Source organism: Saccopteryx leptura, chromosome 13, assembly GCF_036850995.1.
Source record: "Saccopteryx leptura isolate mSacLep1 chromosome 13, mSacLep1_pri_phased_curated, whole genome shotgun sequence".
Lineage (NCBI taxonomy): Eukaryota > Metazoa > Chordata > Mammalia > Chiroptera > Emballonuridae > Saccopteryx > Saccopteryx leptura.
The window spans coordinates 6013429-6029507 of NC_089515.1; the positions used below are offsets into that span (position 1 = coordinate 6013429).

General features: G+C 45.0%; 1 protein-coding gene across 4 annotated transcripts in view; it reads right to left on the minus strand.

The window, feature by feature from the left end:
- The window catches only part of EDRF1 (erythroid differentiation regulatory factor 1), a 35968-nt gene extending 20490 nt beyond the window's left edge, over window positions 1-15478 (minus strand). Inside the window, exons 1-13 of one of the 4 annotated variants that reach the window (XM_066354834.1) lie at window positions 15261-15478; window positions 14082-14290; window positions 12346-12412; window positions 11565-11690; window positions 10408-10532; window positions 9658-9811; window positions 6550-6651; window positions 6178-6299; window positions 5374-5485; window positions 2795-2942; window positions 2606-2714; window positions 2198-2309; window positions 584-844 (exon numbers count right to left, since the gene is read on the minus strand). In XM_066354834.1, the coding sequence (XP_066210931.1) occupies window positions 584-844; window positions 2198-2309; window positions 2606-2714; window positions 2795-2942; window positions 5374-5485; window positions 6178-6299; window positions 6550-6651; window positions 9658-9811; window positions 10408-10532; window positions 11565-11690; window positions 12346-12412; window positions 14082-14290; window positions 15261-15368 (1755 nt within the window). In that variant the 5' untranslated portion in view covers window positions 15369-15478. Of the gene's footprint in view, window positions 1-583; window positions 845-2197; window positions 2310-2605; window positions 2715-2794; window positions 2943-5373; window positions 5486-6177; window positions 6300-6549; window positions 6652-9657; window positions 9812-10407; window positions 10533-11564; window positions 11691-12345; window positions 12413-14081; window positions 14354-15260 lie in introns of all 4 variants that reach the window. The other 3 variants (XM_066354833.1, XM_066354836.1, XM_066354835.1) reach the window with 3 other exon arrangements.
- Window positions 15479-16079: the final 601 nt, after the last annotated feature.

Consider the following 16079-nt stretch of genomic DNA (forward strand, 5'->3'; position numbering starts at 1 on the left):
AATTGACTATATTTCAGTTCAAGGAACAGCCAGCACTCTTTTAAGGCTGACCTGGATCTGATCCCAGGGAGGCAGGACTACACATAATTACAGTTTAGGTGGCTGAAACAGCAGCGAATTGCCTGAAAAAGACTGGTGGGAGAAGGACAGACAACACATTCCACAGCAACGGAAACCTGGAGAGCAGGAAGCTGTTAGGGTCTACCGGGGCCCTGAGCCGACCAGAGACACGTCCCACCTGAATGATGTGGCCCGAGTCACTGAGAAAGGACTCTCCTGTAGCACATACGGATCACCCCCTCCCCCCAACTACGACTGGTGACTGGAAAGGAAAATCTCCCACGTACACATTGATACACTGATGTGTGCTTTACATAGCTGTCCACCAAAAGTTCACATGCGATCTTTTACCCTGGATCAATTACCCTGGGACAATTATAAAACCAAGTTTTAGAATTCATAAAGCTAATGACCACGAAGGACTGACTGCAGCAATGCCATCTGAGAGGCTAACTAATTAATGAACAGCTGTCCATTTCTCCACTGGTACCACTTCAGTACAGATTTACTCATGCTCACTCACTCTGATCTGATGAATGGATTTGTATTTTTCTGGAACCGACAGCTCGCCAACAGACTTAATGATAGCCACCGCCTTGCTGTCATCCGGAGGGTCGGAACCGGTGCTGTGGGACCCGTTCTCATCGCTGTCCCCCATTTCCTCCTCCTCTTCACTGTAACTTTCATCAGAATTCTCGTTGAAGGGAGATTCTGAACTTTCTTCCTTTTTAGGTTCATCCAATTGAAAAAGTTCTGAAAGCATGTAATTGGCTGAAGCAATAATCTTACAAAAAGAAAAAAATATGCATGTCATCAGACTTGAGCATTCTAAAGTGGACTGAGTTTTACTAATCAGACTTGAGCATTCTAAAGTGGACTGAGTTTTACTACTGCACCAACAAGTTTTAGGAGACCCACAAACAGGCTGTTTCCACCACAGACTGTAATATGCACAGAAGTGTCCCCAGTGATTCAAGGTTACCATACTCTGAATGTCCTCTGTCAAAGTCTCATGGTGGATATGTTTATTTTCCAAAATTATTCCATCCCCAGCTCTCACTCTAAAAAAAGGTGACAACTATATTTCACTGGAGAAAGTTCTCAGGCACAGAGTGTCTTAACTATATTATCAAGTATCCTATCTACTGAGAAACCAGTATTTCACTCCATAGCTATAAATCACCAAGTTTAACAGGGAACTGAGATCTACCATGCGATCTATGGTTCCAGGGGAACACCTCCCACATGCTAAACGAGGGGCGGGTCCATCATGGCATCTCTTAGGATGGGCAGGTTTATATACTATTTACTCCACTCTACTACTTGTTACTAAAGTGATTCTTAATCACAGACATGTAACATATAGTTCTAACACATCACTTTCTAACTATTCAATATCCTCTAAAAGCCACTGCAAAAACAGGTCTCTAGGATAAACTATCTCTAAACTGGACATGGCTACAATAAATATTAACTTGGATCTTTAAAGAAGAAATTGAGCACACTACAGACCTTTTCTGATTTAAAAAGGCTACAATTGTCCTCTCATCAAAACACTCAGTTGTCTAACTCAGACAATTGTGGGTACACATGGTGTAGAGTTGGGGAGCCCGTGACTGAGAGGGTATTTTAAAAGATGATCTTATCATATACTGAGGAATGGGACGTGAACCTTATTTAAGCTAACAGTGATTAACAAGACCTATTTATGCAAACAGATCTGAAGATCCTACAAAACAGATTCCCATCTCCAAGTCATGAGAAAACGGGAAAAGCACTACACACGAGCTCCACATAACAGGACAGCGTCACTCAAGAGGAACATGACAGGAGCCACAGAGAAAATTTTAAATGTTCTACTGACCACATTAAAAATCTGGTTAATTTAATTTTAACGTCATTCAACAAATAAGTAATATATAGAAACACACAATCTTCCAATTCAGTGTTATTTTACAGTTAAAGCACACCTCAATCCAGAGGTGAGCACATTTTCAGTGCTCAATAGGCACGTGTGGTTCCTGGCCACCACAGGGAGGAAAGCCACAGACGGGGTGAGGGGCTTTGAGGTCTGGTTGGTAACAGTTCTCCATCAGACGCTAGCGTGTTTTTCAGATAATAGAAATGTTCATCTTACTTGAGGATGTCTGCTTTTGTCCAACAATTTAACACAGTTAAGAAGCAATGTTCTGATGGTCCCATAGTGTTTCTTATTTTGATTTTTCTTCATCATCATGTTGCAAGCAACTCTAAAAGAAAAGTACATGTCAACTTTATTCCCCATACATCCATCTCTCTCTGAAAGCCTCAAGTCTACGCGTGCTCCCCTTTCCTCCCAACATAACTAAGGGCCGTGGCCACAACGAAGTACTGTATTTTACCCCCCACCCCAAGTGTATTTTGGTATACTCTGTATTGTGTATACACATATACACTTTGTCAGGCTATGAAAACCTAATGTATTTAATCAGCTTCGATGGTGTGGCTGTCCACGTGGAAGTTTTAGAAAAGGCCACTTCCCATTTCCACTCCTGCCAGCACTCACTTATACAAGAGAACAGCAACCGGCATCGTGAACGGGTTTTGGTACTTGTCTTCGGTCTCTTCGCAGAGAGTGGTGAGGTCGTAGAGCTTCACTATGTCACTGCCGCTTGCTGAAAAACAGACCGACCAAGCAACCTCATTTTCTAGCAGTCACTCAAATCAACTGTTATTCATTTGAGAATTAGCTCACCTTTAAATAGCCAATAGGTATGTCCTTCTTTGGTACAATTAGATTTCAGAAATGATAAAATATTCTGTGCAATGTCTTTTATAACTTTTGTAGAAAAATTAGAGTTTTCCAGATTGGGGATCTCTTCTGTCTTGATCATTTCGTACTTCTGTAAAACACAGATGGAAGACAGCTTCAGAGAACACCTGGGCACCAACCCCTCTTATTACAGAGCAAGCAAAGCACGCCAAGCCTGCAAGCAGGGATGCACGCCCACGAACGAGACGGAACCAGGACTTTTCCATCTTGTTACAGCTCCAGCACCCCAATGGGGTCTGGCACAGCCGTCGGCAACGCTGCTGATTCGCAACAGGAGCAACTCTCGAGGGAGAGTCGTCACCAGATGCGGAGCCACAAATGCAGACGTGGTTTCATCTCTGCCCTCCTGCAGGCCAAGCCTCCCGGTACTGCTTCGCTGAGTCCACCCCAGTGGCTCTCACGGGGAGAAGACAGCACACCGGGCAGACTCACCCAGCAGGTGTTCCCTGAAACACTGGAGTGCCCGGGTGGTTTCTCCAGGAGACACGACTCCTCCCCTGGAGTTACGGACCCCATCCCTTCACAGAAATGGAGCTGGGGTGGGGAGGCAGCAACAAGAGTAACGCTGCATGGACATTACTACCCCTATTTTAAAAACACTCATTTGTTTTCTAGCCTGTCTTCTGTTCACACTTCCTAACCCCTCTTACCACATTTTCTGAAGTACTCTAAGGCTAGCAACTTCATGTAAACTGGGAAGTAAGACCAAACAGTCTCCCAAGGTTGGTTTTCCTCCTCTGGTTCATCTAGAGGCCTCTCAGCATTATTCTGGTCCCCCTCCCTCTGCCCAAAGTCCCTCTCCTTTTCACCGGCACGGGGAAAGGCTCAACGTGTGAGTCCAACAGCGTCCGTCAGTGATGAACTCCAGCAGGATCTAGCCCACCCTCTCTACTGCCTGCGACTCCAAAAGGCTCACTGGGCATTCTAACGCTTTCCTCAAACTGAACACATGATAAAACAGACATAACACCTTTCTCGCCTAAACCAATTGGACATCCCCATCTCAGGCAATGAAACCACCATGAATCTAGTCTCTGAACCCCTGAACCCTGGAATTTCTTTTGGCCCTTCCTTCTCCTCACTCACAACCTCACATTAAATGCTGCCTTTTAGGGTGACAGTGTAACAGTGGTTTCCAACCAAGGGTGCAAATCAGAACCTTAAAGCTCTCATCCATTCTGAAATACAATGGGTCCAAGCAAGTGGATTTTTAGAGTTCACAGGGGAATCTATGCACACTGCAGTTTAAGCATTGCTGGGCTGCAGTACAATGTTAAATGCATGATCTCGGTCACACTGACACCACCACTTACTAGCAAGGTGGCTCTGTGTGACTCACTTGAGCTCCCTGATCCTCACGTTTCCCTCTCCATCATAAAGGAGTAACAGCACACAGACAGCTAAGAGCCAATACAAGCAACCAATAAGGGAACGCCTGAAAAGCACTTAGCACAGTGCTTGGGACAAAAATGCACTCAATAAACCACTAGCCCGGCTGCTATCAACTCTTAGTATTGACTGAGTGTGAGAACATCATATAGTATGAGTACATTAATTACATTGCATGCCTCCCAGCCTGTACTCCATGCCAGCTCCAAATTAATATTCCAACAGTCATTTCACATCCCTGATGCAAAGCTGCCACTGGTTCCAGATAACCAACTAAACCGAGTCGAAACTCCTCAGCTCAGCCTCCAAGGCTCTCTACTACTTGGCTATGACTTTCCCAATCTTTCTGCTATTCTGCTACAGGATTCCTGTATTCCCTAGCTGGATTTATTACCAATCCCTCATTTACTAACACTCATCTTAAAACCCACCTCTTATTCTTGGGATGCTATCTATCATTCAAGACCCAGTTCAAATGTCACTTCTTCCAGGGAGTCTGTCTTTCAGATAACAGAAGTGATGTCCCCCTTCTACAAACATCCAGACTCCCGTGTGTGTATTACACTTCCAATACTTCATCTATCATCTCTGATTTTCTCTTTGCTCACTGTAGTTCCTACCAGAGTACATCCTTCTGAGTAAAGACCACACTTTATTCTTCATGTCCCCCAACATTTATAATGGGGACAAAGTGCCTCATAAATGGAACACGCTCAACAGCCATTTGCTGTGTATGCTATCTACTTTCTGCAGGTACTGCGGCCTTTCCCTACCTTTTCATAAACCGAGTACATAGTCGTGTACTGACCACTGTTTAGACACTGTCAAATAACTACTTCAGGTGCCTGGCATTAAAATTAGAGTTCTATGGCTACAAATATAGGTCTAGTATATGTATGACCCCCTCCCAGACCACCTGTAGCATTATACTCCTGTAATATCTAGAATTCTATGAACTCAAATGTGAAAATATTCAAATTTCAGTATATTTACAGCTACCTTCCCTGCCAAAAATCCACCTTAGATTTTAAGGGCCTTAAAAATTTTGATAGGCTACTCTCTGCACCAATTTGTTCTTGACGGATTATTAGAAAACTCACACTGTGTCTTACCTGTACAATTCCATTTACATGGAAACACATCACAAGCTCTGGTACATTGCATATCAAGTTGTCCAACCAACAGTCAATTCCAGTTAGCACATTAATTGGTTTGTTGTTATCCCTAAAAATATACATTTCTAGAGTTATTTGGTTTAATTGAGATGTTTCATAATGAATCATCTGACACTTATTTTTCTCATTTAACTATTTTAAGCTATGCTCCCTAGATGGAAACCGCCATGTAACTTTCTCTGCTGATGAGCTATGCACACACAGCGCACGTGGCGTGTCATACTGAACACCTTCCATCAGCTCTGCTTGCCTATCTGATACCTGGAAGTTCTCAGGAGGGACAGCGGAAAAGACAGCAGCAGGTGACTGTGGGCCAGCAGCACGCTCCTTAGCCTGAAGGGAGAGACTGACCACCACACATGACACATCCAGGTCAGAATCCACGCTGGTTGACGTGACACACACGCCTGCACCATTAAGGGAAATGCTCCCAAGGCACTAACAGGCCGCTGGAACCACCTCCCTCACTAATCGAATAAATCTGTATTCTTTTCATAAACTGCAGGTGACACGGACTAGGCGGGTACAGCAGATCTGACTCCATTCATCAAGGACGGAGACGAAAACCAGGTTTAGGGCTTTCAGCACTCGCTGAAACAGCTCCTTCCTTCCTGCGCCATTTCAACTGGTGACAGAAGGGGGATGATAAAAAGAAAAAACTAGAAAAAGGTGATGGGTGCCGCCCCAACAGAGAAGGGAAAGCAGGAGGGACAGATTCTAAAGGGCACAACTTTGGTTTACCTGAGACGTAAGCTGACGGCAGGGTATCTGCCTCCTCCAAATATAGGCATGTTGGAGCCAACCAACATATGTATGTCTTCAAATGTCCACAAAATATTCCGAACAAAATCATTTTTAAGACCCTTTGATTTAAAATAAAATAGGAAAGATTATTAAATCGTAACAGGAAACCCACAGCTTGCCCCCCTGATCCAGAGACTAGGAAAGGTCAAAGGAGAACGTAAATGGAAGGGACAGAGCTGAGAGCAGAGACGTTCAGAGCGACTTTCAGGACCAAGTGGAGTTCCCCTTACGAACTCCAATTGAGGCGAGTCTATCACAACGGAGTAGACAGGCCCTGGCGCCTCGATGCGGGTCCCACGAGAAGCATACCTGACTGCTCTCCCCGTCATTGAATAAAGGAGTCAGGTTTTGTTCTCTGGCGGCTGAGGCCACATGCCCCACTATGTAAGAGGGTTCAAGAGGCTCCCTTCCCTGTGAAAAGCGCAAGGATAAGGAATGATGCTGCTGCCAGAATTTCCTATTAACGGTCTACCGTTCAAGAGGACCACCCCACGCATTCAAAGCAGACACCGCACAGTGACCGCTGTGAACCCGGGCTGAGGCATATCATCAACTCGCATCCCTGGGGACTCACAGCAGCTCTCAGCTACCACGGCTGCTATAACAAGCTAATCACATTCAGATCTTATTCAAAAGAGATTAAAGATTAGTTTAGCTTTCAAAGTTTCTAATTGTTCTCTTTTGCGGGTGAATTTCGACACCACTGCTCTTTAGCCTACCTCACCATCACAAAGTTAAAAGAAACCCGGCCATATTTTTGAGATACCCGCCATGACAACAGCCTCTGGTTTGCACTTCTTCATGTGTGTCACAGAACGCTGGTCCCTGGGATACGTGGTGAACATTTCTGGACAAACTGGGACAGATGCTGCTTACTGCAGACTTGCTTTTGAAGAGTAAGCCCGTTAGCACTAAAAGAGCCTCTAAGAGGTTCCACAGTAGAAACGTCTACTTCACCTCTGTGGAATCCAACATTTTCAGTCTCAGAACACTTTTTACTTTCTGTGGGATATACTTCGGAAAACATTTTTAGAAAGGGGAACTTTTGACAATGAGTAAACTCAGTAAATCACTCAATTTCCCAATCAGTAAGAGAGATGCCATTAAGAAATACTGTATTACTTTAAGCCTTAATGCCAATGCCACAACAGTCCCCAAGAGGGGCGTGCATATGTGCATGTACACCGCTTATTCCATGAACTGTCACTTCTCATCCACGTGTGTGCTAGGCTTAGCACCCGTCTGCGAAGGAAGTACTGTGACTGTGAACATGGTGTGTGTGCATGTGTATGTGCATTTCCAGTGCTTTTGCAGTGTCCTGACTTCTCCTTAAAGAATAGAACTTCAAACTTTTTATTACTTATTTACACAGATAGTTATTAACCTGTGGACCAACTCCCAAATAATACTTCCCAGGAAGCTGCTTTAGTGGGAGCTGGAGCTCTAGGTTATCATGTTCTAAATAAACATGGGGCCCTATGGCCACATCGAAGACACAGCAACTCTATTACTGCATAACCCAGCCCTAGACTAGCAGTTAGGTTTGGGGAACAAGAATTCATGAGGTGATGGCTTACAAACAAAAATAAATCTCCAAATGCTGAAATTTAGACTGTATGTTATAAAAATATTCTGAAACAGATTATGTCTATGGCAAGCCAGCTCTTCTGGGGAACACGCCTTGGCTAAGGCGCTCTGACTGCTCCGTGGCCCTTCTACATGTGTGGGCACCACGGATACAAGGGAGCCCAGCTCAAAGACCAGGGTTTAAACCCTAGCCTGAACCTCACCAGCTGTGTGACCACGGACAGACATCCATGCTTTATGAGCTCTACTTTATCATGAGTAAATGACACTGTCAACACTCAGTACACACGCAGCTCCAAGGAGGAAGTGTACATGGACACAGACACATGGTATAAAGCACATGGCACACCCGGCCTGAATGAGATGCCAGCTCACTTCCTCCACGTGCAAGTCCAGAGTCTCAAAAGCCTCCCAAGTCACTCATCCTGATCCCCAAACCAGGTAAGGACAGAGGGGGGAGGGAACGAGAGTGCTAGGAAATTGGTATTTCTCCTATGTGTCTTTTTGTAACGCAGGGGCTTTGAAGTCAAGGAATACTAAAAGAATTTTTAAAAATTCCTTTGGTGAAATAGAATCACATACAGGAAAGTGTGTAAAACAAATAATACAGCATAATGACTAAGTACAAAGCAAACTGCCAGTGTCACCAGTCCCCACGCCGGGACCTGGGACCTTGCTGCACTAGTTCCCAGCACCCCGTCCCATCATTCACACCACAGCCCAGCGTCCTGGCCGTTCCCACGTGTCAACTGCACAGTGATCACTTCCTTCCTTTTCCTTAGTTTTGCTCAATTTGGGAAAAATTTAAACTCATTACAATAGTTTAATGAGGTTTATCCATCTTAATACCTACTAAAACTAAAATAAGTGAAATGTGTTTGCTTCCTTGTGACCTTGTAATTTGTGAAGCCAGCAACAATCTGGACGAGTAATTTTCAATACAGGAGTGGGCAAAAATAGATTCACAGTTGTGGATACGTGAGACAGTTTATTCTCGTATCACATATCTTTCCATACAAACAACTGTAAACCTACTTTTGTCCATCCCTATATGAGAACACACAGAAAGAGGAAAAACAATTTACCAAAAGATCATATTTCTACCTTCTTTGAGCCTGTCAATATATTTTCCTGAAGACGGACATGTATAACTTACATCTGCAATATTATTCTTTTCTTTGACAGAAACAATGACAAAACTAAACAAGCAATAAGAAGAAACCAGGATATAAGAGACAAGACAGACAATGTACTCTACTCTCTTCTTCTCTAAAAGCTTTGTAACAAAATGTGGGTTAAATCTCAGGAACTTCATCCAGAAAATCTTAAGAGCAATTTTAGGCCTTACAATCTGACTAAAAGTTAAGGTCAGTACTTAAATTACAAACAAGTTGCTGAGTCAATATTTGATAGGCATTTACTATACATCTAAAGTTTAAAACATACTACATACCACTATATTTTATATATAACATTATATATTACAATACTCATGTATATATTATAATACCGTATATGTATATTATAATACTCTTATGACGTTAAGAAAATAATCAGTGCTGACAAACATGCTGGTGAGCTATTTGAAATGCTGATGAAAATTTTAAAGTATTTTTGATTATTTTATTTAGTAAATCTGACCTAGCCATTTATAACATCTCTTGTACATTCTATTAATATCTTGAAAAACTAAAAGAAGTATCTTTTCCTAACGGTGAGACATGAACCGTTAAGAGTATTTTTTACTCCTGTCCATCCATTTTTACTAACAAAGCAATTGGTTGTCTTCTTAAATGAGTTTACTGAATTAGCATCTAAGTACTGGCTAACCTGACTGGAAGCAATGGGGTCTTCAGAGACAGAAGAAGGCATTTCAAAGGGGGCGGGCCAGGCAGCCCCATCCGAGCCACTTGTCTGATCCGACCTGGACTCCTGCTGCTCTGCGGCCGACGGGACGGGCTGAGCGGCTCCATCACCATTGATACTGACCAAACCAGAAGTGAAAAACATCACACTGTTACTCAAGTTAGGCTCCTTGAAGTCCAGTACTTTTTAAAACTAGACTCTATCATCAAATATGAATCTTATTATTTTTAAAAAGAAACAGAACACACAGAACTGTCAGTGTGTGCCACCATAGTGGGAAACCGTAAATCAGGGGGTCCCCAAACTTTTTACACAGGGGGCCAGTTCACTGTCCCTCAGACCGTTGGAGGGCCGGACTATAAAAAAAAAACTATGAACAAATCCCTATGCACACTGCACATATCTTATTTTAAAGTAAAAAACAAAACGGGAACAAATATAATATTTAAAATAAAGAACAAGTAAATTTAAATCAACAAACTGACCAGTATTTCAATGGGAACTATGCTCCTCTCACTGACCACCAATGAAAGAGGTGCCCCTTCCGGAAGTGCTGCGAGGGCCGGATAAATGGCCTCAGGGGGCCGCATGTGGCCCGTGGGCCGTAGTTTGGGGACCCCTGCCGTAAATTATCGCTTTTACTGGATTCAAAATAAATTTTAGATTAGATTTTGATTTTCCCTCTTAAGATAAAATAAACAAGTAGCCAAGTACCTGTAATATAAAAACTTGGAAAGAATAGCCTTCTGATACCAATGCTCTTTGCTCTTTTTCTTCCTTTGCCATTTCTGATCAATAAGTCTTTGATAAAACTCTTTCAGCCACGTCCAATCACCAGTCTGAATAACATAAAAAATTGACCAGTACAACAAACCTATAGTCAAAACGTGTTACTTATTACCCTTTTACAGGAAATAATCTTTATTTTTTGAACACTGTTTCATAAATACATATTCAGTTACCTTTCCAGGTTCAGGTCCTACCACCTTTTAGAAAACCTCCCTGTCTTCCTCCTCTCCCTACGCCAGGATGGGGGAGTGACCCTTCCCCATGTTCTTCAGGGCCTGGATAAGCTCCACTATGCACACAGAAATAAAGTTATCTGTGTGTGTGCTTATCATCCCCAAACTGTAAGCTGCTAAGAAGCAAGGACTGGGAGTTACTCATTGTCGCATCCAAGACTTTGCCAGTAGCTAGCACATATGTAACAGACTGGGACAGAACCTGGTCTTTTCAAATAGAAAAACATTTATTTTAAATGTCAATTTAAAGCACTGTAGCTTCCTTTACCAAAGCACTGCAGGAACAGTCTTTAAACAGCCTAATGAACTATTTGCAAACAGTCCAAAAAAGTTAAGCATAGAAACAAAGAATAAGTCTTGGGAGGCAGCAATATAGTCCTTCTCTACAACAGCATCCGCATCAATACATTGAAGGAAAACAGCCACTTACCCGCAGTTTGAGGAGCACTGCTTTAAGAGAACCAGTTAATTCTAATTCTATTATTAGCATCTTTCACATTTCCCAGCAGCCGGGCTTCATGAGAACCTCCTTCACGGAGGCTCTCAGAGGGTTTTTCAAAAATTTAAACTAGTCCCTTAAACTTCAGACTTTTCACAACTTCCTTCTTTGGCTTTACCCGTTTCCTTGCAAGAATCCTGGCTATTGGTATCAATAAGTTTCTTGCCCATTTCTCTCTTTTCAGTTTATTAAAACTTTTTTTATTATCAGTGAAACTTCTCATTTTCTCAGTTGCTGAAGTATTCAACTATGTTCCCACTTTGGCCTTTCTTTGAAACAAAATCCTATCTTCACATAAGTTGCTAAAATAACGCTTTTCAGGTTGTTTTTCACAAAAAAAACCCCATTACCTGTGATGACCTCATAAAGAGCTCCTGAATATCCAGCTCGTCCAGCAGGAGGGTCCTTCCAACGCGGTGCACGGCCATGCTCACGTGGGACTTGCTGTACGGGATCTTCAGGAGTTTTTTAATGTTCTTACAAAAAATTAAGAGGAAAAAGAAGTTTAGAACGATCTTTTTAGTGTGATTCTGCAGCTTTCCATTAAACTTCATTCAATTTTAAGGCATAATAAACCTTTTTTCCCTAAGGTTACATACACAAACTGTATTTTACAAATACGTGAAAGACAGATCTTGAAAACCTCAATCACCTGCACTTTACAAGCCAGACTATGTTAACCTAACTGATGGTCCCAGATTTAGTTTTACACGTAGAATTTCCTAAAGTTAAGTATGTACAGATCACACTGTGCACTGACCTTGGCTCTTAGCTTCAGATAAAACTAACCAATTAAGGAGCAATAATAGATTTTGCTAGAAGCATCATTTCTAATTCTCAACTAGTCACATACAGAATCATCCCAAACATCCTCATCACTTGGAATCCCTATTTTTAAAATACAACCATCAATATTAGTATTATGACCACAGCCAGTGTTTGAGGGCTTGTTCTTTCTTCTCTGAAGAAAGGAGATGTACTCAAGTTTTACTGTAATAATAAAAAAGGTGTTCAATAATCAGATAGTTGTTTTATTTCATCGGTTTTTCAAGACTACAGAAAGGGGTGTGCTGTAAGCGCCTTGTGCCTCACACACACACACCGATCACATTCCTCAGTAAGAACACGTACCTCCGAGTCAGAGACAACGTCCACATCGTTCCCGACCGAGTCAATGAAGTCGTACGCCATGCCAAAGCTAACGGAGGGGACACAGGCCACAGAGGTCATGCTCAAGATGATGCAGGCAGAGTGTATAACAGAACACTGTCTTTTACCATTTCTAGGAAACACTTTCCACATTGACACCTCTGAAATCAGTTTGCCAATCACCATCATCGTTGGTTAGTTTTCCCTTCTTAGTGGTATATAAAACAATGGTGTTACTTATAATTAATGGCATCTTACATTTGGTAAAATATAGTAATAATCACTAGATACAACAGGAAACATCTAGAATAAAATCAATTAACAATTATTTTCATTTCTGTAATCACAACCCCTCCCCCCAAAAAAAATCTCTAAGAGAAAACAGTTAATTCAAGACGTTATTCTTTTTATGTGGAAAGTTAAGAGAAATAAAATCAGAAACATTCATCAGGCTTTTAGTCTCTGGAACTGTGTTCCTAGTGATATACAATGCTACTCTTTAAAGATACATATGAAAAAAAAATACACATGACTCCAATTCAGTCAAAAGGAGAAAAGAAAAAAAAATGTACCAGATACCACATGAGGCATATTTATATTCTACAAAACTGAAAGCATCTGGTGTGAGCATTTTTCAGTTAGCAAGTGGCAGAGGGCCAGGATTATTACCTAGGACCACCTAATTCAAAGCTAGCATGCTCTGATAATTCGCTACATGGTCTGGGCAAGTGACTTAATCCTCCTAAGCTTCAGTTTTCCTATGTGAAAATTATTTAATAGTACCTAACTCAAGGAGTTGCTATGATAATTAAGTAACAGTAGTATATGAGCACTTTTAACAAGCTGTAGTCAATAGAATCACCATCTAAATCACCTTAACGTTTGTGTCCACATATAATTTTTAAAGCCATTCTTCTGAAAGAAGATCTATGGACTATTACCAACTTTCTGCTATTAGAACTATTGCTACAAACAACATTCTGCAAATATAACTTTTCCTTGAGTGTAATTTCCAAACTACTGGCTCATAAGTTATTAATGTATTTATGACTCTTGCGACATGTTATGTGGAACTATTTTAGGTTCAATCACTGAGAGGAGAAAAAGAGAAGAACCCCACACACATTAAATGGTCTACAAGAATGTGGACAGGTTTATACATTATTCTCTGTAAGATCCCACCCTCCTTTCCCACTGTCACCACCAGCGAGTGTCAACCTGTAGTCACCCAACCTGCTGGGTTTCCGCATCAGGCTTTTCCAGACCAGACACCACACCGCCATTTGATGAAGAACTCCACAGGACTCCACAGAACAGATTAGGCAACCATAAGGGTTTTCCCCCTTGGGTGTCACCCTAACTCTCTTATTCCCACATTCAAAGGTATGTAAATCAGCTTAAAGAAAAAAAAAACAACCAAAAAACAAAAACACCTGATTGAATTTCAGGGGTCAAGATTCAGCTTTGTCAATAAACATGACTGCAGACCTGAAAGAAATACCTGCAACCAATACCTTCACATTACACTACAATGCCATCTCAGGGGACAAAATAGGACTGTGAAAGCCAACGGTGCCCCATTTTCCTAGAGAGGAACTGCACCCAGTGGATGGGCATTACACTGGAAAGCAAGTAAGTATCCGCGTCCAGTGCTGGGAGAGCAGGGGTTTGGGGCACCGGTAAAAATACCCCCCCCCCCCCGACTGACTGACGTTTACCTTGAAAACGGCTTGCTTTTCTTGCTGTTGCCAAGGATGGTCGTCCCCGCCGGCCCCAGCTTGGCACTCTCTCGAAGCCAGTTGGCAGGTGGGAGTTTCAGGTCTGTCTTCTCCTCCAGACGGGCGAAGGCGGCCCGTGGCGGGGCGGAGGAGTACTTCACCACCGCCCGGCTCTTCACCTCGCTGCCCCCCAGCAGCAGTGCCGACCCCTGATGGGCACAGAGGGGGGAGCCCGCGTGAGCGCTGCTGCCAGTGGAACACCAACACCCCGCCTTTTTATATGAGAAAGGGAAAAAGAAGAAAAGAGAAAAACCCCGCTACATCAGGCTTCCCCAGAACGGATGCTACATAGAAACGTGAGTACCATGTCCCATTTAATTAACTTTTTTTTTTTTTTACATAATTAAACGCGCGCACACACGCAAGCACACACACATAGCGAGGAATACCATGGCTATGGTTATCGGCGGGGAAACAAGAACCAATCGACCTGGAGAGTGCAGGGGCCAAGGATGGGCAAGACTATGACGGTAACTAAAGACAGCGTTTGCTCAAACCTCTGCGGGCGATCAGAGATGCCCCTTAAGCTCAATTACGTACGTACATCGTTTAGAAAACAGCTCGTGGTAAGGCGTCTGAGGCTTTCTTTTTCCTTTGTAGTTGTTTTTAAGCAAAATCGATGCGTCCGTGCACGAACACCCCGAGCCTGCCGCTTCGCGGCCGAGCCAAGCCCGGCCGGACCGGACCAGACAGGACCCTCCGCGACCATCGCCTGCACGCCCCCTTGCAAGCCCAGCGTCCGCGCTCACGCGTCCCCCTTCGGCCTCGCAGCCCGGGCCCCCTCCCGGCACGACGGCCGTCCTCGCCCGCCCGCCCGCGGGGAGCCGCTCCCCGGCGCCTCCTCTCTGCCCCGCAGTTCCGCACGGCTGGGCCACATGTCGGAAGCACGGACTTCCAGGCCCGGGCAGCAGAGTCGGTGTCCACCCCGCCTCCCGGGGACTGACCGCCGGTGTGCGGGGAAGGCCGGGGCTCCTGCCAGGAGCCCCCCGACGGCTGACGACAGGCACAGAGGGTAGCACCCCGCTCTGGGGCGCTGCCGGGGCCGTGACAGCCCTGTCTCCCCGGCGGAACGGGCCTGCGGCCCCGCAGCCCTGCGCTCCCGCCCTGCGACGGGCTCACCTGTGCGGAGGGTTCCTCGGGCTCTCCCGGGGACAGGAGGCGGAGTCCTCCGCGAGCGCCGGCCTTGGCCGGCGGAGCCTCGGCCCCGGCCTCGTTGGAGTCCCCCATCACCTCGGCCCACGGCCAGCGAGGCGAGGCAGGACCCGAGGACGCGCTAAGGGAACCAGGGCCCAGCGACGCCCCTCGCGCCGCACTTCCGGCCTCTTGCAGGAAGAAGTGGCGGCGGCGCTGCGTCCAAGTCTCGCGAGCTTTGAGCCAGAGGCCCGGCCCTGCTTCTCCCGGTGGTCGCCACCTTCGCGGCGGGCGGAAGCTGTAATGCGCCTGCGCCTGTCAGAGCCTCCGCGGTATCCGGAAGACCACTTCTCGCGGTAGCTGACTTCCAGGCTCCACCCCTTGCAAACTGCTCGCCTTTGTTGGCAAATAGTTCTGGGCACGCACTTAGGCTCGGGGACGCCGGTCGTCGCCGGGGTCGTCGCAGCGTGGGAGGGGAAGAGCTGCTGTCTGTGCAGCCAGCGGCGCGCGTCAGATCAAGTCACGCAGTGTTAGCAGCCCTCGGTGCCTCCTCGGTTTCCAAACGGACTCGGGAAGGTGCGCCCAGGTGATGGGCAGTCCCACTCAAGCCCGCCGGGCCTGCGCGTGCTGTCCCCGCATCACAATGCCCGTGTGGGCCGCAGCCCCGAGTGGGAGCGGCGCCCAGATGCGCAGAGACGAGAGGGTCCCCCGTCTCTGCGAAGGGACGGACTTCAGAGTTGGTGGCATCTCGGCAGCTGTCTGCAGGGTGCCGCGTGCGCAGCGTGGTGACTTGTGGAGCTTCTGCGG